This window comes from Bradysia coprophila, unplaced genomic scaffold (genome assembly GCF_014529535.1).
Source record: "Bradysia coprophila strain Holo2 unplaced genomic scaffold, BU_Bcop_v1 contig_235, whole genome shotgun sequence".
Taxonomy (NCBI): Eukaryota; Metazoa; Arthropoda; class Insecta; order Diptera; family Sciaridae; genus Bradysia; species Bradysia coprophila.
In genome coordinates this window covers 909,283-934,667 of record NW_023503496.1, presented here as the reverse complement: position 1 = coordinate 934,667, position 25,385 = coordinate 909,283, and the positions used below count along the sequence as shown (strand labels likewise).

The 25,385-nt window shown below is 39.8% G+C and overlaps 1 protein-coding gene and 1 non-coding gene across 5 annotated transcripts; both read right to left on the bottom strand.

The window, feature by feature from the left end:
* Nucleotides 1-786: 786 nt before the first annotated feature.
* LOC119077293 (glycogen debranching enzyme) lies at nucleotides 787-25,005 on the bottom strand. Of its 4 annotated transcripts, none has more exons than XM_037184453.1 (24): nucleotides 24,654-24,888; nucleotides 24,529-24,573; nucleotides 24,283-24,436; nucleotides 24,012-24,186; nucleotides 23,739-23,949; nucleotides 23,169-23,645; nucleotides 22,960-23,099; nucleotides 14,669-14,805; nucleotides 14,055-14,594; nucleotides 13,726-13,991; nucleotides 13,556-13,666; nucleotides 13,274-13,488; nucleotides 11,532-11,762; nucleotides 11,113-11,441; nucleotides 10,900-10,993; nucleotides 10,750-10,833; nucleotides 9,094-9,280; nucleotides 8,741-9,031; nucleotides 8,316-8,679; nucleotides 8,058-8,251; nucleotides 7,815-7,995; nucleotides 7,541-7,746; nucleotides 7,375-7,401; nucleotides 787-1,038 (listed from the first exon to the last, which is right to left on the bottom strand). In XM_037184453.1, exons 1-24 carry the CDS (start codon nucleotides 24,714-24,716, stop codon nucleotides 1,000-1,002), a joined length of 4,761 nt encoding a protein of 1,586 aa, XP_037040348.1. In that variant the 5' UTR covers nucleotides 24,717-24,888; the 3' UTR covers nucleotides 787-999. The 4 variants fall into 4 exon arrangements, with proteins under 4 accessions (XP_037040348.1, XP_037040349.1, XP_037040350.1 ...); XM_037184454.1 differs by having other exon boundaries at nucleotides 790-1,038; nucleotides 11,532-11,735; XM_037184455.1 differs by having other exon boundaries at nucleotides 790-1,038; nucleotides 11,532-11,732.
* Nucleotides 15,181-15,252, bottom strand: Trnag-ucc. The gene has a single exon. It is a non-coding gene; the product is annotated as a tRNA-Gly (tRNA).
* Nucleotides 25,006-25,385: the final 380 nt, after the last annotated feature.

Sequence of the window (25,385 nt, the reverse complement as noted above, 5' to 3'; positions counted from 1 at the left end):
TTTTAGACCTGTACAAACAGTGTTCTATACTGGACAGTATGTTGCTTGCACCCAAGTGCTAACCGGATCTACCAAATAAATCAAAATTAAAGTTTCAAAAGTTAAGGATCGATGATCGCTCAGAAATTGATGCAATTGATGCCACAGTAAAAGTAATCACAGTTTCTATTGGACACAAATACAATATTGCTGCAACTTAGAGTAATTCTACCTAGAGAGGAAATTTGTACGACGAAATGTGGTGCCAACATCAGTTTGTATAAGATACACATTTCGTATAATTTTACACCAATAGTATTGGTCCAATACGTGTATACGTTCGCTTTTGATAGTTCAATTTGCCCTCTTAATTAAGAGGGCAAACACATATACCAATAAACATTTCGTATTTGATGTTGGGACCACATATTTTACGTAATTTTGTTCGAAATTTCCTCTCTAGGTATAATTACTCTTAGCGCTGCAATGACTGACGTCTAGGCTGTCTCTCGTTATGTACGTCGTGTTGCTCTAATATTAAAGTGCTTGCACTTCACATCCATTTTTCTGTCTTAGATTAATAATTGAGTTCATACTCGATCAATCGTTGCTTTTAGGTGATGGAGGGGATATCGAACGATGTTTTTCGTTGAGGAACACCGCAATCATTATATTTCACCGCTCACTTCAATGGTCATGATCAAGGTCTAATATTTGACAAAAAAAAACTTTGTCGAATATTAGGCGCAGGTCCTGATTCTTTGAAGAGCATCAACTAAATAAGTTGCAGTCACTATAAAAGACGTCTGGCTGTACATTTAAAACTTTTATTAATTCAACAATTAGTCCGGTTCGAACAAGCAACATTTCTCTTCCCTCTAAAAATGCATACGAAAAAAACACAATTAACAAAAAACGAAAAAAAAAATATTTTAAAATTAACGATGCGCACAACGGCAACTATGAGTATTTTGGATTTCCGTTCATTTTAAAAATCGCCCGGACACCAACTGCACTTTTTTACTTGTATGAATCGATCTGCTTAAGGTCCTTCACAACCTGGAAATGATAAAGAATTTTGCAACAATTTAGCGACCATCATGGCAAATCAAATTAGATTTGCAGTTGAACGAATTGTTCGTATCGATGTGTGTTTTAACCGGTTACAGGCGGCAAGCATATGACCAGTATTACTATTACTTCCATCGATCAAAATATTTTTTAATTTGGTGATTTCAAATCTTGTACTTCAATTTTTTTTAACATGCATTTTACAATGTAAAAGGCCCCGTATTACGCAGAGCTTGTCATTATTTTTGTTGTCGCTATCGATAACAGATGAATAGCCGTATGAGACAGGTTAATTTCTTCGCTACTATTTTGGAATACGAAAAATTACATTGAAGAAACCCATAACCCTTGCGGGTAGTCTCAAAACATAGTCGTAGATTCACATCTTGGCTGCCTATCACACTGAACAATTGAAAAATGTCTAGAAATCTGGAAATGACCAGAATAGTCGGCAAACGACCAGAAACCGGGAAATTTGTCCTTGAAATCGAGAATTGATCGAACAACTAGAAACTCGTAAAAATAGCAAATTGAGTGGGAAACGAACAGGAATCAGGAATTAAAAGGATTTGATAATAACAGGTGAGTATACAACGGGAACCGAATCGAGATATTTTGTATAGCAAAATAGAAAAAACCTCGTCATTGACCTGCGGTAGTGATCAAATGTTCAAACGAAATTTTTCACTCGCTTCGCTCACGATTTCAGATTTTACAAAATCGATTTTCTACATTTCGGAAACGTTGAAATAGTGCAGCTTTAGTCAATACACCTTTTCCTCTGTACTTGCGTCATTAATTAACTTCTAATTATATTTAAAAAAAATTGTTTGTCAGCAGGATCGATTGTGAAGTCATATGAGTTCAGCAACCTTAAAAAGATAATTTAAATAGGCATGTAGCTTCCGCAAGATTGAAAATAAATATTATTTACAGGGATATCCAAACATCTTCAAGAGCGCTCACCCCTTGGTAATTTTCTAGCCTACATTTGTGCGCAAAAAATATTGGTTTTTCGATGATTTCAGGAACCGAAATCTTTTTTTGAAAAAGTAAGGAGAATTTCAGGAGTTTTAAAATATGAGATTTTGGATTAAATTTGATGAATTCAAAATTCTTTTGACTTTCCCAAGTCATATAAAGGATATATGAAGCAGATTTTTTGGTGTTTCTAAGAGAATATTCTTTGGAAAATATTTTCCGAATTTTTCACAAATATTTTATCGAAGATTTTTCCAAAAAAGTAACTAAATTTTTTGTCTTTTTTGATTTTATCTTCTTGCTACTTGTAATGCCCGCATTTAAAATCATTTGTGCCTTGGCCACTGACGATTTATCTAATTTACATTCGCTAACTACAGATGACGAAGTGTTATTACCATCATCAATTAACTTTTCGGCGACTTTTAACTTTAAAGTCTCCTCTGCTATTTCAGCTTCGATGCTTTAAATTTTTGCCTCTTTCTTTATGCTTTTCGTTTTTGTCTGACTCGTTTTGTTTCGATTTTGCTAATAACGTCTTCCACTCGTTTTCTACATCTAAATGCAAAAAATATCTTTTACGGGCCGACGAGCAGAGGTTTAACAATTTTCGAATAATTGAAAAATCTTCCACTTTATCGTAGAAATACAAAGTATTCTAACTATCCGAATAGCCGCAATCGTTTCTTATAAGTGCTGCTCCTTGAAATTTCGGGAAGCACAAATTTATTTACGCTAAATCCTCGCTCAGAATCAGCATTCCTCCACTCGCGGCATATTGAAAACCGACACACTTTCTGTTTCTGTGTTTTACTTGAGTTGTTTCTTATTTCTCCATATAAAAATGCATGCAAAATTCACAAAAAAACCAGTAAAACATAGAACAGAAAATGTGTCGGTTTTCCAAATTCCGTGAGTGTATGATTGAGGAATAAATACGCATTGGCTAACTTAACCAGATGGCCAAACTTTTCTCAAACACGATACACACCAGACGAAAGTTAACAATTGATTGACAATAAATGATTAAGTTGCCAGCAGCATCAACACAATCGATGAAAAGAACAATTGAAGCAATAGGGTTTTGCAAGTACCTTTTAGCACTATCGATCTCATTTGTTGAATTATTTAGGTTTCATGAGCTTTTTTTGGTGAAGTAAGCGATGAACGGTTTTGAATATATATGGTTCCACAGTCAGAATTAAAATGTTTTAACTACAGTGAAACTAAAAATAAGGAGTTTGAGGAGATTAAGTAGGTTTCAGGAGGATTTTTGAAAATCAAGGAGATTTAAGGAATCAAGGAGGAGTGGGCGGGAGTATTATGTAATTTTTTCAGATTTTTCAAAATGGTGGAACACACCCCAATTTATCGAAGACTGAATTTTTTCACAACTAACGGGTTCGATTTTTGGTCAGTGGAAAATGCGTCAGCAACATGACCAGAAATTGAAATTCCAGAAAATAGCAGATTATTATCAAGGTTCTGAAAGAACAGGTTAAGACACATCTGAGTTGATCACGAGGGCGGCTGACACACAAATTTTGACAAATAGATGCTATTTATTGAACATACTCAATACAGATTGTTTGAAATGTCAACCTGATAAAAACTTTTTTTTTTACTTCAAGTTGACATTTCAAACAATCTGTAATGAGTATGTCCAATAAATAGCATCTATTTGTCAAAATTTGTGTGTCAGCCGCCCTCGTGGGTGTCTTAACTTGTTCTTTCAGAACCTTGATTATTATCAGGTATGATCGGCAACTTGACTGGACTACACAAAAAGGTGTTTTTGGTAGAATATCAGCACTAAAAAGCACGCTAGAGGTGAGTTTTTGGGTATGAGGGTGAGTTTTGTCTGTAATTTATATCGCCCAAAACCACTTACAGTGGATGTGTGACGCAAGTCCTGTTATCCACTTACAAAAGAACTGATATCGGTGTAGCGCTTACAGATTCGACACGCAAAAAGATATGCGTCGCAAATGGCAGCTGATGAGGAAAGCACGCGAAAGTTTAATCAACAAAAATTTTACCAGAAAAATTTTAGAAAGAAAATTGTAACAAAAAAAAAATTGCGTCAAAAAGTGGCAGATGTTGAGGAAAGAAATTTTTTAAAATTGTGAAATATATTGCTTTAAAGAATCAGGGCCGTAGCTAGACAAGATTTTCAGGGCGGGCTCAAGCCCTTAAAACGATTGTCGTAATTTATTATACTATTTTTGTTTGTGTTTACTAAAACTAGATTGTGTAAAGTACTAGTGAGTTGTAACTACGCGAGCGGAGCGAGCGAAACTTTTTCAGTAATAATGATAGAGACAACTTCAATTTTTATTTGATTTGATTTGATTTGAACATAACATCGGTAGTCAGGATGGCCATTTGATGCCGACTTCACTATTGCAACAACGCACTTTCATTTTTGAAAACTTAAAGAAATGGCCATCCCCTCAAGAAAGACTCAAAGATTGACTACAAAAAAAATTAGATTTCGAAAACGTACTGCCTTTTTAAAATCCATGCTTGTATGTTAAATATAGTTCAAAATTATAAATAAGAAGAGTGATGTCGTTTAGTATAACTTTTGAAGTCACTGCTTCATAAAAAAAATTTACTTCCAGCCAAAAATTGTACTCTTCTTTGAACTTTGTTAAGGAATGAAGAAACTTAGGAAACACAAAATTCTCTGAATAGCTTCGATTTGTTCCAAACAAGAAACTACAGGCTGATCTAAAATTTTTACTTTTTGTCAGTGATCTTGAAGTCAGAAAGCTGAGAAAATATTTTAAATAAAAAACATGGAATTTTTGAGAAAAAACTTCTAAAAATTTTCTAGCGGTGCAACAGCCGTCTCAACTCGTCTATGAAAACCGCTGCCATGATCCGATATCTTTAGAAGCTTACTATCAGGTTTTAGTAGTAGTTCAAGAACGAATGCTTTTTTTATGAGAAAGCAAATCGTACAGAAAAGCTGTTCATTTAAAATTCAAAATGCGAGAAATGTAGCTATTGAGCCAAGTGAACGCTGAACATCTTTTATAACCTTCAGCTTTCAGCGTAGATCAGACCTAAAGCATTCATTTTTTACCTGAATTTACCCGATTCCGAGCCCTCAAACCTTGATCAGGATTTAGATGAACATAAGTACTTGATGACTCAAAAAGGAAAAAATTCAAAAATTTCGTGTTTAAGCAACTAAACAAGTTTTTGTCTCAACACGTCCATCAAAGGTAATTCGGGATTAGGATAGCCAAAGGTTGAAGGAAAAAACGCTTTGAGCATCTTGAATGTTTTTCATAAAACGTCCTGCATTAAAACTCAAAATTGTTTTAAGTCTCTACTATGTAAATAGCCGCGCAGCGAGACTTTTTTTATGAACTTAGAAGATATACAAAGCAAATGAACAAACAGAATTAGGTTGATAAATACATAAGGCATATGATAGACATCAACTTCAATCGATATGTCTTTAAGTTAACAGAATTTCCAGATGAACTCTGAAAGTTCCAGGGCGGGCTCAACCCGCCTAAGCCCATTAGTAGCTACGGCCCTGTAAAGAATGGAATTCAAACGGAAGAAAGCCGAATCATCTGCTACTTGTTGACGCAATTTTTTTTTGTTATAATTTTAATCCTAAAATTTTTCGGGTAAGATTTTTGTTGACAAAACTTTCGCGTACTTTCCTCATCAGCTGCCGATGGCTTTAACTGAAAATTCTGAAAAAAATTCTCAAAAAATGTCAAAGAATGTAGAGTAGCATCTGTAATTTTTTGCAGAATTTTTGGAACCCCCGTTAGTTGTGAAAAAACTCATTCTTCAATAAATTGGGCTGTGTTCCACCATTTTGAAAAATCTGGAAAAATCACATAATGAAGACAATTCAATGAACCAAAAATGGTGGTAGCACTTTTTTGTCTGACAGATGGAAAAAAATCATTGAATTTTTCTTTGAATTTTTCACGCTTAAATAGGGGTCCAAAAAATCTGAAAAAAATCGCAGACCCCTTGTATAGACATTTTTTGAGAATTTTTACAGATTTTTACGTCAACACACTAGACAGAAATAAATGAAAAACAAAATTCACATTTTCGTCAAAAACTCCACTATACCTCCATTTTGGAGATTCATACTCCACTAAAAGTAGTTCTAGGCCAAGACCTTTCGAATGATGTATCACAGGCTTTAGTTCCGTTGGGGGCATTTTTTACATGCTATGCCCTTTGTTCGAATTTTAGTGGATATCGGGAAATCGGATTAGGAAATTCCAACAAGATCGAAAGTTTTCTGTCAGAGTGAAGCGAGGGCCGCAATTCGATCGAGTTGGAATTCCCTATTTTCTTCCCGAGATGTACACATAACTTTTCATGCACGCGTCGTTTGTTGCCCTATTTTCTCTCCCATGAGAGAGCCATGAGAATTTTGTGTTTTCTTGACGACCGGTCGAATGACATTTCTAATGAGAAAAGTGCAGCACTTTCTCTCCGGCGGGAAGAAAATAGAACTTTTCTCACTTGAACTGTCTCTTTGTTTATGTTTTGGAAAATGGTATGACGAACCGATGTTTTCATTTTGTGGAGAAAAACGACAAAACACAACATGTACGCATGAAAAACGTTGTGTTCCCTTATGGGAGGAAATAGGAAATTCCAACTCGAAACAATCGATCGAGTTGGAATTTCCTATTTTCTCCCAGAGGTAAGCCAATAACTATTTCATCCGAGCGTGGCGTGAATAACCATTTTTATCCACGAAACAAACACATCGATTTGTGTAACCATTTTTCAAAACCAAAACCAAGTGGCATTTGGAGGAAAGAGAAAAACTTTTGTTTGTCCCATGGACAAGAGTTGAGAAAGAAAAAAATAATTCTCAATTGAACTGTCATCAGAGAGAGCGTCAATAGAACGTCATCTGCATTTTAGTGGAGAAAATACAGCTATTCACGCCGCACGGATGAAAACATTATTTGCACAGGCGTCTTGCTCGTCTGAAACCCTCTGCCTATCACTGTTAAACGAAGGGGGAGAGCAAACAATTTTCATCTCTGTACATAGATTTCGATCCTCCGCCTGACTGCTAGCGTCCGACCTTGCACAGCAAAAAATGTGGTAGTTTGTCCTTGAACCTGGTGTTACTCTCCGTTAACCCTTCACAGACGTTAGCTTGTCAGAATTTTTACTATCGAATCTTTTACTTCATTTGTTCTAAATAATTCGAATATTTTACTAGTCACAGCTGGTGGTTTATTCCTAAAGTCGTGGTCGTTTTATCTATAACAGATCACAGCCGATGTGACAACACTAACACTACCAATCGCGATTATCTATCAATGTACTCACCTCAAGTATTGTTGCCATGCTCCATGCCTGCAAGAGAAACGACATTTTAATGCAAAACGGTAGGGAAATTGATCCTTTTGCTGATTGTCGAATTGGGTTGGATGAACGACGGAATTCGACTCGAGATCAACCGAAAAATTGAAGAAAAAATCCACAGAAAACTTACCTGGGTTCGACACGAGTCCACACAGTACGATCCATTCTCGTTGGTCAATTCCGGCAGTCCACGCCACGGTGACGTTTGAATTTCATGCAAATGTTTCGTCAGTATGGACCATGTTTCGGCAACCGTTTCCGGCAGACGATTCGTTTTTTTGGCGAATATTAATCGAGCTCGTAGATAGAAGCCGATGGGCCACAGCCATTCCGGTCCTAAACGGAAAATTTCGTCAAATTGTCATTGATCTGGAACCAATCGAGACAATTTTGTCCTTGATTACCTTGATGGTAGTTTGATCCATGCGAAACGTGCGGATCGTCCGAGTCATTGCTGTTGTCATAGAAACCGCGATACTCAAAATCGTCCGGATCCAGTGTTTTCATTCCGAGCGGTCCGACGAGATGTTTCTTCGCCAATTCGAGTGCTTGCCAAGCGTGATTCGGGTCGAACAGTTCGGGTGCCTTGAAATTTGAGACTTCTCACTGAATCGGTGTCAGGCTTTGATTATTGTCGAGGGTCTTACCACCACCATTGCTATTGGAAAATTGCAGCGTAATTGAAAGTCGGCCCATGCTTTCGATGCTCCCAGCGAGTCTTTGTAAATTCCTCTCTTGTTCACCAATGGATCGGTGCACTGGTTCGACACAAAGAAATTCGTCTCGAAATTGTCCGCTATCAAATTGGCCCAATGTTCGTACGTCCATGTGGTTTTCTCACCTGTCAGTTGAACAAGAAATTATTCCTCCAACTCACAAATCCAACACCCATCCATCATCCGTACCATTTTTACCAGTTCGTTCAACCGACTGGTACGGAATGAGTTTTCTCTTCCCCAAATCGTCCATAAATCTCAGCACAGCCATTTGTAATCCTACCAATTCCACAGCCGAACCATCACGTGGCGTACTGGGAATACCTTTGTTGCCAGCCCGTTCCGACGAGCCCATCTTGTCCATCCAAGTGCCACAGTTCAGTACATTTCCGCCGAACACGAAACCAGTCGTCGGATGGATACCGATTTGATTGTTGAAACCCCCATCGAGCATATGCTCGTCAATAGCTTTGCCAGCGTTCCGTTCACGGAATATCAGTCCTTGGAAGTGCGTTGTCAGGGCCTCTTGCATTATGTCGAATAGTGGTTGATCCTTGGAAAAGTTGCCCGAAAAATTAGGAAATTTTTTTCATCTCGGCCGATGGAGCACCTACCACTTCGCCGGCATTTCGATGCTCCGAATCATCTGTGGGAAAGATTCGAGAAACCGATTCCGTCAAAATCGCCTGTCCATTCGGCACTTCGGTGACGTACTGCTTAATGCTATGCATCCACCACCAAATGGCGTCACGGCAATTGAATCTCGGCGTTGTGCCATTATCCAATAAGTTGGGCATCAGTCCGTGCCGTAAACAAGATCCGAATCCCAAGATATGATATCTGGCCTCGTCGTATCGTCCCGTCAAAATCAGAAGTCCACGCAAGGAAATGAATGTGTCGCGACCCTAGATGGAGGAAATGTTCAGTCAGTCATGTTATGTATGATCGGATGTGTTCTTGTATGTACCCAAGTGCGCATATATCCCGTTGAAAAGTGTGGCAAACCGGCCGATATTGTCGAACATCTGGATGGAGGCAGTGGTGGACTAGTTTTTGGACTCAATTTCGGTAGATCGCATGATGGGCTTACTGCTACGAATTGAAGTGAACCGAGCGCAAGATACTTTTCGAATCCACTGCCATTTTTAATGAATCTAAAATTGATGGGAGAGTGACGAAAGTGATGACAGAACAATCAGATGGTTGAAGGAACGTTACTTTGCATCACAGTAAATAGGAGCGACTGAGTAGTTACTAAACTGACGGGAGTCTTAACCCTTTGAAATAGACATTTTCCTTCCATTTTCCTTACCTGCAGAGTGAATACTTGGCTCTCGTTTCCACATGACGTCGACAGAATGTTGACTAAGAACAATCGTGCAGATCAGTCAACATTTCTGCTGCGGACACGTGGAAGCGAAAGAAAGCTGGTCAGAACTGAACTCCTACAGATCGAAGTACAGCGACTCTCGCATCAGTCCGGGCTGCTGTGTCATCTCACTCGCTAGAGATTTCTAATGCATTTTGACAGTGTGAGTGACAGGTCAAAGTTTCCGAACAAATTTAAAAATACTGGCTTTGAATGATCTGCATCTACATGACTATTCCTGAGTCTTCCTACACACGAAGCTAGAACTCAACAAGCATTTCAATCATTTTTGTAGTTTCCTCTTGATTTGGCGAAAGATTGAGGTGTCAAGAGAGGTCAGCTCTAGAGCTCAAGGATAGCCTGCCATCAGTTAATTTTCGAACCATGTTCTGGACTTGGAAAATTTTAAGGTTCCCAGAATTCCATCCCAGTTTTCTAGTTCTAGAACTCAGTGATGACAGGCGTTTCTATCAGCTTTTTTGAACTCTCTTCTGGATTAAGGACGTTTTTGAGGTGTCTCGACGCTAGTTCTTAGAATTCCATCATTCCTAAGGGTCCATCTTCTTCCCTGTTCTACAACCGGTTTACCGGTTATAACCGGTTCATGAGACCAAAAAATATAGTTCGGAAACTTTGACCCATCAGTCACATCCAATTGTCGAAATACATTAAAATTCTCAAGCGAGCGGGACCACTTTTTCTGACATAGCAGCCATCATTAAAGTTATAAAATCAATCGGTCGATGACCGAGAAATTACTAAACTTTGCCGCTGAAGCTTAATCTATCATTACGCCAACTACACCTGCTAATGATCTAATATCCCGACCTGTTCCCATTGCTTCCATGCATCGTGGACTCGTTGACGTTCCCATCAAACCAACTATTTTTCTGATGATGCAACGTAACATTTCCAGGTGCAAGCCCGGACTAGCTGTGATAGGACTCATCGGGCGAAGTGGCTGAATGGTGTCGAAATGAACTTTGTTTGAGGCTTTTAAGCACGCCAAAAATTGATATAATTTGGTGTTTTAGCCGATCGCCTAATATGGCCAGTCCGGTCCTGTGCGGGTGATGAATGAATAAATGAACAGCCGTTCGTTAACTCGTTTTTTCTTTGTCAATGATTTTTCGTACGAAATTCTTTTAATGGTCCCCATAACAATGATGCTGACTAACACACTAGACACTACCGACTGTCGATTGATAGTCGGCGTGGTCAACTTAATAGAAATTAAAAAATAGAAAAATTTACTCAGACATCAGGTTGTGACTTTGGCCGATTAACAAGTCATGGATTCCGGTGTAGATGACGTCAAAGTAACTGGGAATCAGATATCTGTAAAAGCGAATGGGTCAGATTAAGCCACGAGTGAAAATAGGCCGGTAACAAAGCTCACGTCACCTTGGAATTTCTTTCAGCGACTTGGTATTCACATCGATCCATTTCGCCAATTCGACTGTGCCTGGGTACTTATTCAGCCGTTCGTGTATGTAATCTGCAAGGAATTTTATCAAACGTTTCGGAAGACGTAAACAGAAACAGAACGAAAAGTTCTTCTCCTTCGGTGCCGAACGAACCTCAACGTTCACTTCCCAGCATCATTACGAAACTCACCAATCATCCAATTGCCCTCACGCAAATTACAACAAATCGGATGACCCAAATCGTTGTTCGGTCCAATGACCGACAGCAACGAATTGAATCCTTGCGATCCACTGTACACCAACGGACCATAACCGGGAATGTTGTACACTCCACCGTTGCCAGCATCACGTTCCTCCTGATCGCAGCAGTAAATGGCCTTGTTCAAGTCATTCAAATCCAATTTCGAGACAATTGTCTTCAATTCGTTGGCCCGGGTGCCGAACTGTTTGCTCATAAAACTGCGCACCAAATCGTCCAAGTTGGCAAAGTGCGGAATGACGTGCTGGTGCGGACGAACACTGTTTATCGATTGCGACATTTATCGATTTAAAAAGATTTTGATTCTGTGGCACCGTGTGCAGTGCACACCATTCAGTTAATCGACTTACCGAACAGCTATTACACTTCCGGGTCGTAAATTTCCGAATTCCAATTTCGTCACATTTCCGTCTTTAACGGCCGTGTGCTTGAAGATATTCGATTGGACCAGCGGTATGTGTTCGCTGATCTTCAGTTCGTATTCGGTGAGGCCGTTGATGAATTTCGGATTTTTTTCGAAATTGTACGGACGATCGAACGGTTTTCCAGAGCTACTGAAAAAATTGCAGACAGAAAAGCACCTGATTGGTTTTGTGTGTTTTTGTGTGTGTGTGTGTGCGATGTCGAATAGGTCGAATGTGTTAGGCAGTTTGAAAAGAATAAGAAAAAAGAAATTAAAGTGAGGATGCGTTACACGGGGGAGTTGGACGAAAGACTTTGTTGGGAAAAAGTTGTACTGAAATTTGGAGGCGAAAAGTCTGGGATCGGGTTCGGATTAACCTGTTTCAGTTCAGGTTGACCCGAACCGGATTTTAACACGAATCAACCCGAACCTGAGTTGGCTCGATCCGAATTTGAACTTTTACTTTCGGATTTGACCCGGAAATTTTCAGGTCGGATCAGGTCGAGTTCGGGTGACCTGAAATTTTTATTCCAGAAATCACAAACTTTCACACAAAAAATGTGGGTTACTCGAACTTGACCTGATCCATCCTAAAAATTTCAGTTTCAGATCAGTTTCGGATCAGGTCAATCCGAAAGTAATAGTTCAGCTTCACGTCAGATTAGACCTGAACTTCAGGTTCGGGTTCGGTTCGGTTTGAATCCGAAATCTGCCGAAATCGATAATCTCAGTTTCAGGTAAAGTAAGTTTGAGTCGAACCTGAACCCTTAGTTTAGGTTCGGGTTCTGGTCAGACCGAGCCCGATCAGAGCATTAGTCTGGGAGCATCATCGAACGTGAAACAATTTTCGAAAGTCGTGAAGGAGAGGAGGAGGCATAATCCAAAAACATTTTCTCTTGCTTTTCCACCGTAACTGTGGATTTCCCACTCTCCTCCTCACAGCTTGAGATTCACAATTTCGGTGATGCATTCAACGAAGACCGACACGCTTGGATCAATAAAAATCACTTGAAAAATTGACTTTTCATCCCTAGTCCCTACATAACAAGGGCTGTAGTTTTCGTGAGAATTTTGTTGATCCGAGGCGTAGCCGAAGTCAATGAACACACGAAAACGAGACTTTTCATTTTTTTTATTTCGAGTTTTGTAATGAATTGTGCACGCTGAGGGCGTCACAAGAAGTGGATGAACCAAGAAAAGTACAGTTTTCAACGCATGTAGCCTGTAAACGGTACCAATTACTGGCCAAACAACCATTGGACCATTGTTTGCTCATCTGCTTTGAAAATCAGAATTTTTAGATCAGAAATCGATTCCTCAAGTTATCAGCTGATCCAACCCATCCTTCCCAGCACACAATTTTATCTCGTAATTTGGTTCGAAGTTCCTACAAACTTCCAAACCAAAAAGTCGACATCAAAGGTGAAAGTCGAAAAGCTCATTACGAGTGTGCCCCACCTCCCACAGAAGATGGAATAAAATGTTTACGTGAAACGTCAGCCATTGAACGTTTCATAAAAAAAAATCCCCAGCTTTGTGTGCCCTAGAACTAATTGTCTCGGATCCACCTGGTCGAATTTCGAAAGTTTCGACATCCGTTGAAGCCGTAGCCTCACATGAAACATACAGAAAAGGGCAAACAAACAGTCGACTGCAGCCAACACAAACGACAATCACATCACTACCTACTTGTGCGTCAGTTCGGCTTCAAAAATAATTTCCTCCAAATCCCCTTCGAACACCAACGGCCTAACATTCGATGGACCGGCATTGGGTTCAGGATTTTGGAAACTTGTGTGCGCCACCAATATGACAGTTTGATGATTATCCGGCGAATGGCGAGTCACAGCCACCACATTAACGTCCATTTGATCGACGTAGACTTGGTTCAGGCCTTCCTGGACCTGCAAAAATTTAAGTTTTTCGTTTTAATGTTACCGTGTCGGGTCGGTGTCATCCGGAAAGGGTTACCAAATTTCCATGCAAAATATTTATCGCCCGTTTGGCAGCTATGATACCGCTTTTAGCGTCGACACCTTTGTTCCACTCCTGATACTGTCGTTCCTCGTTGACCACATGAATCTGTCGTGGATAAAACGTCAGAAAATTGCACATAGCGACTTCCCGTCATTTGAACTTACATGGTGCGGCACAAGCTCATCATAGCCTCGTGTACTGCCTGTAGCACAACACGCCATCGAAACTAAAGCAGCAGACGGAAGTAGATCGAAAACGGATCGCTTTTCAATCGGAGACGGATTATCGTGCGTGATGTCCAAAAATAGTGCATGAGCAATGGTCGGTGCCAGTGGTCGTTCCACTGAATTGTAAAATGCGCCAACTGGAGCACCGCCATAACGATAAACTAGTCGACCCTCTTCATGACTATCCCATGCAGATTGTGCCTCTAACAAAAGTTACAAATCGTGCCATGAGTACCACGAATGGACCTTGAACATCAAAACAGTACCTCTGATCAGCGACGTTATTCCCAAACGATTCACGAAAATATTATCCGTTTGATCCGAATTGGTGAACAGTTCGGCCACCACATACAACTCCGGATTAACCTCTCGTGCACAATCGAGCAAATATTCGGCCACATGCAATGGTGTCGAATGACAGTTGTCCAACCGAACGCCATCGAATATCTTGGCAGTGGTTGCCACATACTCTTTCATGTAATTCCACAGGTACGGTGAATCAGCCGGCTTTTCACCGAATCTCAATTTAATCGAATCACCCCACGAGATCAGTTCCCTCTTTAAGTAAACATTTCCACGTCCCGGTTGCTGTGCGGCAAAATCCAACAATGGATCGGCATTCATTACCCAGCCGTTGTGAGCCATGAAATATTTCCCCTTATCCGTGTACATGGCCGGTTCGATGTCCGTCAATGGAGCGACTCCCTTCATTCCACCATCGGTGAAGTAAACGCTGAGCAATGGATACTGCAACGAGATTTCCTTCACCTTGGGTCCGAATGGTTCAACTCTTTCGTATCGTATTGCTGGAAGAAACAAGTGGCAGAACGGGACAGTTGGAAACAGAAATTTTTAGAATTTGAAATGAGCCAATACGAACATGCGAGACAGTTCTCTACAGCATAGTTTAGGTAATCATTGATCTCGTTACGAGCCACTTCATTCAGTTGTTCCAATTTGTTACGGAAGGCAGCTGCGCATTTTCTTAAGCGGGAATCTTCGTCGAACACATCGGGGCTGAAAATGGTTTTTCGTAAAATTATTGTAAAGATCGTCGTCTCAATAGTCTACATAGAGTTGGGAGTTGCATAGGTAACACTTTCGTGAGTTTGTTGGCCTCGGATTAACCTCACACGAAAAATTGCCTTTTTTCTAGAAATAATTTGACTTTACTAGCCGAGAATTTGTAACAAAACCAGATCGAATATTGTTTCATGCGGTCCTTGCGGTCTGTGCATAAGTCTGGGCTATTTTCCATAGTCCACAATATTTCAGACCGAACCAAAGAAGTATAGAGCGTTTCGTAATCTTTATATCGACTCTCAAAAGGCCTAATGGGTACCATTTGGTACCTTGCATCACTCATCTACAAAAATATTTAAAAAAAAAAATTGCGTCAACCGAGAATCGAACTCGGATCAACTGCTTGGAAGGCAACTATGCTGACCATTACACCATTGACGCTATGCACATTGTCGTGCAAATTTCTCATTAACTAACACTTTCCTCACATACTATTCGTACAGAAGAACCATTATCTTTCACATACATATTCCAACACAGTTGTAGGTACGAAACATACAATAATCGGCAGCTTGTTCGGGAGCACACTATATGTGTTCATTATCACAAAATTGACTTATTATGACTTTGAATTTACCATATGTGCACGCATTAGTGTTTTAGTAAGAAAATGAAACTTCTGTTTTTGTTTACCCTGTTGGATTCATTAAATAGTTGGTCACGTGATCTTCGTTAGTTCGTAATACAATACATCGATCGACGTTGTCATTTTAATTCGTTGCAATAAAACAGTCAAACCTAAAGCGAAAAATATTGGAAAAAACGAAACTTTTGCATTTTCGAGAGATTTTTGCCTGTAGGAAATCTCGAAAAACGAATAATTACCTTTATATACTAGCTAAGAGGAGTTAAGGAAGCGAACAAATTATTGACATGACGTAGCGGTAGAGTAAACTTAAACGATTTGTATTAGCATCGAATCACCGTTATTTCACGATTCATCGACTATTGATCAAAGATTCATCGGCGATTAATGGAAGATTCACCGACGATTCATTCTACAGTCAAATGCAGTCAATTTTCAGCATAAATTTGCTTCAGCTGTTTTTCAGCTGATCCACACATACAATCAAAACGGTTTATACTTGTTTATACGGTTGAAGCTGCTACACGCACGCGCATGATAGTGGTAAAACCGTATAAAGACGTATAAACGGTGCTGATTGTTTGTATGGATCAGCTGAAAAACAGCTGAAGCTAATTTATGCTGAAAATTGACTGCCTTCGACTGTACGATTGATCAAAGATTCATCGACGTTTGATCAAAGATTCATCGGCGATTAATGGAAGATTCACCGACGATCGATTGATCGACAATTCATCCTACGATTGATTGAAGATTTTTCGACGATTGATCGAAGATTTATCGACGATTGATCGAAGATTCATCTGTGATTGGTCGAAGATTCATCGACGATTGATCGAAGATTCATCGCCGATTAATCAGAGATTCATCGACTATTGATAGAAGATTCATCGACGATTAATCGGAGATTCATCGACGATTGGTCGACGATTCATCGACGATTGGTCGACGATTCATCGACGATTGATACTACGATTGATCGACGATTGATACTACGATTGATCGACGATTGATCAAAGATTCTTCGACGATTGATCGAAGATTAATCAGCGATTGATCGATTATTGATCGATTATTGATCGATTATTGATCGATTATTGATCGACTATTGATAGAAGATTCATCGACGATTGATCGAAGATTCATCAACTATTGATAGAAGATTCATCGACGATTAATCGGAGATTCATCGACGGTTGGTCGACGATTCATCGACGATTGATACTACGATTGATCGACGATTCATTCTACGATTGATACTACGATTGATCGACGATTGATACTACGATTGATCGAAGATTCTTCGACGATTGATCGACGATTCATCAGCGATTGATCGACGATTCATCAGCGATTGATCGACGATTCATCAGCGATTGATCGACGATTCATCAGCGATTGATCGACGATTCATCAGCGATTGATCGACGATTCGCATATCACACATCAACGTATACATTCAATGTAGGTATTTTAGTGCAGATTGGTCCAACATTCCCTTCATTAGGACAGAATTCTTAATTGTCATCGGAAGATGTTATGAAAAACATCGCAGTATCAGCACCGTACGAATTGTAATTAAACTCAATTTATGTCACTGACAAACATCTTGTAATTCCATCAAATTCCAAAGAAAATGACGGAATAAATGTCAGAAAATAAGCAATAAAAAATGACTCATTGCTGTCTGGATAGTCAAAAAATGTTTACCAAAATAATGGGTAAAGTGAGTAATGCCTGCCTGATTGCCGCTCACTTCATTGAATATATTATTAGCAAGAGACTTTGTGCATACAAATAAACAAGATAAGCACCACCCGATACAATAGCTTTAGGTATTTTCCCGAATTTTACGCAGCACACCGCTCGAGTGTTATCGGGCTGTTATTGTTTTCGAGTTACCATTGCGAACTCAGACTCAAAATGAAATAAATTCGCAGGTTTTGGCATTTGATGTATCAGTCTATTACCACAGAGTTAAGTGCAAAAGTGATCGCCAGAACTTAATAGAAATCCTAATTTATAAACTTTCAAAACTTTGAATAGTAAAAAGCTGAGCATGTCGCAGGCTAAAGTGGTAATTCGTCTACTCTTCGTTTGTTTGATTTACTGGGGCATTGCTGGTAAGTGTTGAAATCGCAAAGGCTAAATGCGCAATTATTGTGCGATGTTTTACTCAGTTATTTTCTGGTGCTAATTGAAATTTATTTCAAACTGTGAAAAATACCTGTGTCTTGCAGGCGAGAGTCTATCTAGAAACATAGAATTTTGTACACATATCCAATGTTGCGATGTTAAATTATGTTACATCTATCATTCGAATTCGAACTACGTTTTGTACAGAGTATGTACAACGCAGAATTTGAAATAAATGCCCAGGAGATGTTTGGAAAAAAACATCGCATTTTGAAAATAAAATCTGTTTTCGAATCGATTCAAATTTTTGTGACATCGATCCCATCGAATTTGTCTTTAGTTTCAGATGCAATATCCTGTCAAAGTCAGGGTGTCGCTCGAATTCCCATTTGTGTATGGGGCGACTGTCCGGCAGGTTACAGAAGCGTATTTTGGGACACTGGATGTTCGAGTATCGGTGGTGCAATACACCAGCGTTGTTGCGTTTAACTTTTTCGATTTATTCGATGTTTGCGAATTGAAACCAATATGATTGAACTGCGCTTACTATATCGACAGAATCGGGTTAACAGCCCCTCTGCTTAATAAAATAGTTAATGGTTACTGTATAGCTGCTAAGAGTCCACATAAATAAAGAAATTAATTTATAAAGAAGAGGAAAAAATTGTAGTTATTTGTTGACAGAGGGAAGAAAATAAGAAATTTCAACAAGAGCGAAGTTTTGCGGCAAGACCGGAGCGAGGGCTTCGAATCGCTCGAGCTGTATTTTCAACTTTTCTTCAAGAGGTGAGCACGACGTTTTTCATATGTGCGATGTGTGATTAACCGTTTTTCTCCACGAAACACGAACATCAATTTGTTGAACAATGAAAACAAAAATCAAGCTGACAATTCGGGAAAGTATTTTCTCCCCTGCCAAAAAAAGGGTGGTAGAAAATAGACGTTTTCTCACCCGAACTGTCATCAGACGATGCGTCAACAAAACGTCATTTTCACATTGAGTGGAGAAAATATGGTTAATAACAGCGCTATGTTTGTACATCAGATGTCTTACATAAACCTTTGGCAGACTTCAAACTTCAACTTCGTTTCATTATCCTCCAAATTTCAAAATTTTAATGGGGGACTGAAGAGAAAACAAAGCAGCAAAGTCGAGTTGAGCCATTCGACTCAATTGGGTATCGCATTGATTTGGAAGGTGTAACCTGGTTAGACAGCAAAGTTATTGAATACAGGTCGACAATTTGCCTGGTTTTATCAGGTGGTAAAAAGTAAACCGAAAAGGAAAAACGAATCGAAATAGTCATCGGGGTATAAAAGGAGACTGCAACAGCGAAGAGATCATTGAATTGGCCAGAGGCGCTTCTAGCATACTGCGCGCCCTGGACCACTACAATCTAGCGCCTCGTTTTTGATTGTTTTTATTTTGTAAATATATTTATAGGTCAAAATTTATTTGTGAGATTAGAGTAAAAAAATTGAGACATGCGTCTTCGACTTCAAGCAAGCCTTTACCAAACACTACCCTTGATCATATCTGATTCAGTCTTCCAGGATTGAACAAATACCCCGAGAAAATTTTTCTTTCTTTAGGAGGCATCAATGCTTAGCTAAAATTACAGCCATTTGTGTGTCACGTACTTCATTTTTGTTAATATCTTTTCATCAGAATCTGATTTAAAAAATGTACGACCGCAATATGTGTTACGAATGTGTAAGCTTTAAATAAAACTTAGTTTTCGTTGTATTCGTTTAACCACTGGTCAATGACCAACTCCAAGAAAAGTGAGCAGAAAAATTTAACGAAATTTCCATAAACTGCTCAGTTTCCTCAGGGCTGTTCAAACTGCTACAGCCAAATCTATTCTCTGTTGAAAGCTAACAAACTCGTGGTCGTTATTGCGGTCGTCATTGGTCTACATTTTTGAAAAAGGATTCTGGTGGAAAGGTACAATCAAAAGTAAATGGAAATCCAGTGTCCAAATGTATGTTTCGTGTCCTGCAGCAGGACATGTAAAACATTTTTTTGAGATACATGAAAAAAGCAGGATTCCAATTAAGGTTCAAAAACTGCCAGTCCCTTAATCCATTCACATTATTCTGCGGTTAAGCTCGAAAATAAAAAAAAATCCGTTACAGTCGAAATATAGATTTCGGGATTTTTAGAGATACCATCGTTTCTGTAATTCTCTCAATTGCCATTTGAAATTACATGCGAAATGAGAGAATACAGAAAAACGATGAAAACGATGATGCCTCTTAAAATCCCGAAATCTATGTTTCTCCGACTGTAAATTGAACCAGAGACGAGGAGAAAAGTACATTCCGTTTTGGCGGATTTGCACTTTGATTCCTATTATTTCCTATAATTCCTAATAATTTCTAAGAATTGCACGATATTTTCTGTTACTATCCAATTCATTGTCTACTTTTTAGAAACAATTTTCTAAATTTTTTTTTTCCTTTTCTTTATTCCGATAATTTTCTAAGATTTCCTCCAAATTTAAAGAAAACGAACAAAAACCGTCGAAATTACTGCAGTGTCGTAGCTGCCGAAGTATCCGGTAAATAATAAGAATTGAAGTAAATACTAGAAATTGAAGGAGCTACAAGAATTGACTGGTAATACGAGAAATTGAAAGTAAATGAAAGGATCAATCAGTGAGTGAACTGTATTTTACAAACCGAATAGCTAGGACCGGAAACCTGCAGCGAGTGAGAAGATCAAGTTTTTTTTTTCATTCGCTTAGTTCTTTCGTTTGTCATACTTATCCGTATTTCCTTTCATTTACGTCAAATTTCTCGTATTTCCAGTCAATTCCTTGTAACTTTTCAACTTCTAGTATTTCCTTCAATTCCTCGTTTAGAGATATGATCTAAATCAATAAAGTAAACTATCAATTTCTACACTGACGGGATGTACTGTATTCGAAAGATGTCAGTGTTATGATAGGAAGGCCGCGCAGCGGACTTTTTTTTCCTTTGAGGCAACATCCCATGAATTTTCATGCAAAGTATGAAATTTTTGTTCGCATATTCCAGTGCCCCATTTTACCAGCGCCCTGGACCATGGTCCAATTGGTCTCTATGAAGAAGCGTCACTGGAATTGGCGGTGTTTGTACCGTGTGTATAATGAAATATTTCCTAGTCACCGCACTACTGTTCGCATTCGTTGGTAGGTGGTTTTTTACCGTCACGCTTAGAGACTCGTCTTTTACCCGAATGTTATGTTGTGTGAAGGAGTACGCTACAACAGCAACGCGAATTGTATGACAGGATGCGAACCGTACAGCGACTATCATTTTTGCTATCTTGGATGGGGAGCGTCGAATTGGGTAAAATGTACACCGGACGACGGTCCTCACGAACTGATTTATTATTCAAGCAAAAAAGGCGTAATGTGCACAAGTAAATGTGGAGCTTTCGGCTTCTTTGGTAGTGGAGGAAAATGGGAATATTGTAGCTTAAAAAGAGGCAAAGTGAAGGATATATACTTGGTGTGGTTGTGCTGACATTGGCCGCCACATAATGGCGCTACTACAACGAACACATTGTTAACAATCAAGGCACAGTTCGCTCATATATTACGATATTTGTGCCACCAATTCAAGGACTGAATGACATTGAGGTTCCACTGTCCATAAACGCTCGCATCGAAAATCGCTATCTAACCCAACACTCCGAATGCCGTTAATCGTCAAATGATGGACATGAATAAAGTCAGAGATCAACCGGCTTTGCCAAACGATGAACGTGGTCATCTGGTGGCAGCATCGTTGGGTGGTCCAAACGATGTATGGAATTTCGTTCTGCAGACTCCGGGCGCGAATCGTTACTATGGATTCTATTCGCATTGGTACACGTTTGAAGGAGAGATTCGAGACTATATTCGCCTGGTGGATATGTCGACTGATTGCTGACGGGAATGTTGTGTCTAACAGACGACCGATAAGAATCGGAGAGCAAAATTAAAGTTTTGGTTGAGAAATTGCGGCTTATGATTTTGATCACTTTGAAGTGATTACATCCTAGGCGCAACTGTCACAGTTATCCGAACAGACAATCTAGGGCAATCAGGAGAAAGGTCAGATAAATCGATTTCTAGATATATGGTGCAGAGACTTATCCAGGAATTATGACTGATAACAAACGACTTTTCAGTGCGGTGTAATGTGTTCGATTGCGATCATCTGAGTGTGAAACGAACATCCTTTGATCCACGTAACCCCTGGTTTCCTGGACAGTAAGGCAGTTGCATAAAAACCGAATGTAAAATTGTAAAAATGTATTGGAGGGAATCGTGCAACAGGTTGGGTAAATCTTTATGAAAACTGATTCACTGGACCATGAGCTAAAGAGCCCTCACAAAAATTCTTCAGCTTTTTGGAAATATTGAGGTGGTATTTTGGTTCCCAAAGTTGCACTCATCATGGTCCATCATTCGAGAACTGTAGGATTTTGAAGGATTTGTGAGGTTTTCTTCTGGACTGTTGATATTATTGAGGTGAGTTTTCGGGATCCACTTTGGAATTTGGAGACCCAAGGGTCTTCGATCTTCCTAGTTCTAGGATTAGGAGCGAATAAAAGGATTTGCCAGGTTTTTTGTAATTCTTTTTGTACTTTTGGGATTGTCAAAGTGGTTAACGGTTGGTTCCCAAGATTCCATCATAAATTTATGGCCGTAAGTGGTTTTTGCTAAATTTTGTGTTATATGAAAGGCAATTGCGCTATCCTAACACAAAATACTTCGGCACTTTTTTAACACTTGTCGACAGCCACACTTATCACTGTTTCTAAGTCTGTGATGCAATTTTGTTGCTCGGGAAATTTCAAACGAAAATAGCATCACCTCGACTGTCGACCCCGTATCTACTGAGCAGTGTTTGTAAACATTTATTGTTCATGTCTCCACCGTTTGATAATAGCGAGACAAATCATTTTTCCAAGCGAAATGTTTTACTGAACTTCGTGACATTACGCTGGTCGCTGGCGCGTTATCACGACGGACATAAGCGCTTTACTAATTTTACAATTTCGATTTGTTATTGCAATTATGTGCGCGAAATGAAGCGGTACAATCGGATGGAATTGTTGTCACTGGTGTTATGGAGACGACGATTGAGATTAGGAAGGTTATGATTCAAGGTGGCATCCGTTCGTGCATGCACTCATTCGCTGGTTGTGTTAAGCACAAAGAGACCGCGAGTCATGCAACGAGGGAAGCGATATTACACGAATGATTACGGCAATTTATAGAACGATGAATGGGACCGTAGCAGTACATGAACGGGACTCAAGCAAGAATGCAAGGAAATCATTGCTGAATTTACACACAAAGTGCAACACGACGGAATGACCAACTCACCTGAACACATTGTATTTTGCATAGGCCGCATCAAAGTCGATTGTACATCCCAGCCGACGGTATTCCGGATCTTGTAACAGCGTGATTTCGGTTGGACTCGCTTGCCTTGTATGCGCAGTTGGTGGCGAACTATTCTGCATCTGAAACAGTTGACCAAAAGTTTAACGACCACTTTCGACTGTTGAAGACAGTCTGGTTCGGATACCAACCTTTTCGTAAAACTTTTGAAAATACTTCTCCACGTCCACCTGATAGAACTCCCACAGCCGCACTTTCGGCAAATAAACCGTGTGCAATTGATACTTCAACGCCTGCAGATGATCTTCCGTTTCGACTATCTGTGGTACGCCGACGGTTTCCAATAGGCCGGCCTTTGTGTCAACAGTCACTTGTGCCAGCAACGCGTCCAACAGGAAGGCTGGTCGCAAGTATGGACACGTGAAGCACGAATAAGCCGCTTCCGGATGATCGTGGATCCATTCAGATTCGTTGGCCGTGTGGTTCAGAACGATATCGCAGATGGATGCAATGCCCCAGTTGGCTCGCATCCGTTTGATGACTTTTTCCAGATCGTCGAACGTTGGACCTGGCGCGGTTTTAGCATTCGATTTTGAGACGTCGGAGAATTCCGGATTGACGCGATGTTGATTGGCGATTGAGTAACCGGATCGGGATGCTCCGAGTTCCTTTTGGCAGAGGGAACGGAAAAGTCAAATCGATTTGATCGGTTACTGTAACTCAATCCCAAAGGACAGACAGCCAACTCGGAAATGTCTCACCTGAACCGGCGTAAAGTGGATCACATTGTAGCCGGAATTCTTTGAAACGATCAATTTACTGTCCCAGCTCGATAAGGGTCCCAAGCACTTGGACAGCACAGTCTGACAACGAATCGCATCCAGCGGTATCACTTGACTGCTTCCATCGGCTCCGACAGTTATGTTCGGTTCGATTTGAATGTAAAATGAACCTTGCGGTGTCGTTGAATCACTAGCAACGGAGAGACGAAATGGATTTTGATTGAAACGAAACAGCGACAGAAATGGTCATACCTTCCGTCGTAGGTGAAGTAGAAGTGAAAGGATCCGGCGCGCCTTATCTCGATTTCACAGTAAACGTCCAGTTCCTTGATCTCAGTGTGCGGATGGTATTCGTCGGTCAATTTCTTTCCGTGCCGATTGAACCAGTTCAAGTGAACGTACTGCAGTCGAATGAACTCACCCTTGTCTTCCGTTGGGGAGCAATGAAAATGAAATTGTTTTTGTTGTGTCACCGCTTCAGTTCACATCGGGATTGGAAGGAAAAAAGGGGCAAAACACTAACCGGTAACCGGAACATTGCAATACAATGCCACACGTCGGCCGAGTAACGAGGCACCGGGAACTATATGCAGTGTCGTCTTCCGATTCAGGCGATACAGTGAGCTTTCCGCATGGAACGAATCGTTGATTGCAATCGACACAATTGGCATTGTTGGCTGAAAAGTGACGAGAGATGTGGATGAGAACGGAAATGTTGGAACGACAACATGACGAGTAAACAAAATTCAAAAAAAACGAGAAAATTCACTTTGCAATCGACAGTTGTGTTCACTGATCTGCCACCGAATAGTTTCTGAAATTCAAGGTGTTCCGGTCAGAATAATTTATTCAAACGAATGGCCCTTAGAGCTACTGATCGACACAACAATATACCAGAAAATAGTCCATCACCGAGCCGTACAAACACTTCAATCCAACTAACAAACAGAAACACATTTGAATTCCACTTTATCGAATCGTCAGAGCAATTCGGGGCCAATTCGCGGTTAACAAATTGCACACACAAATAATAATCACAAAATTGAAAACACGCAAAGTACAATCCTCGCTGATGACTTTCGATAATCTTTTGGAATAATTTCGTGTCACTGTGTTGTCATTCCATTCATTTACTGCTTACCGTTAGAATATTGTCCAGAATTCTGTGTTTTTGTCAGAAATGTTCAACTGTAATCAACCAACAAAAAAAAATCAAAAATATAACTGATACGAAGGTCACCTTCATTGACAGTAGATTGACAGATCTGAATGTGTGTGTGCGCCGGTGAATGTTGTAGGGAAAGAAATATCATATAGATGTCGCTGGTACGTGAATGACGTTGAGTAATTTTCTGATCGTGAATGGTAAATAATGGGCTCTTGGGCTAGGACACTTCTAATTTATGTGAGGAACATAGATGTGGTTGTGGCGAAATGGTCAAAAAGGATAGTTTACATGGTCTTTCATGCAACATGATAACAAAAGCCAAAATAGCTGAACATGATGAAGTTAACAAAGTTTTCTCACATGCATTCTCTTCAGCAGGATTTCCAAATATTATACAACCACCAGGAATATGTAGAGATGATGGTAAAAGGCCGGATGGTATGACCTTAATTCCTTGG

Excerpts from the sequence above, each read along its gene's own strand:
- LOC119077293 (XM_037184453.1), bottom strand. The coding sequence starts at position 24,716 with ATGTGTTTCTGTTTGTTAGTTGGATTGAAGTGTTTGTACGGCTCGGTG. Across the intron at positions 13,489-13,555 it reads ATATTTTGCATGGAAATTTG|GTCCAGGAAGGCCTGAACCA; the intron begins GTAACCCTTTCC and ends AAATTTTTGCAG. Across the intron at positions 1,039-7,374 it reads GCATGGCAACAATACTTGAG|GTTGTGAAGGACCTTAAGCA; the intron begins GTGAGTACATTG and ends TATCATTTCCAG.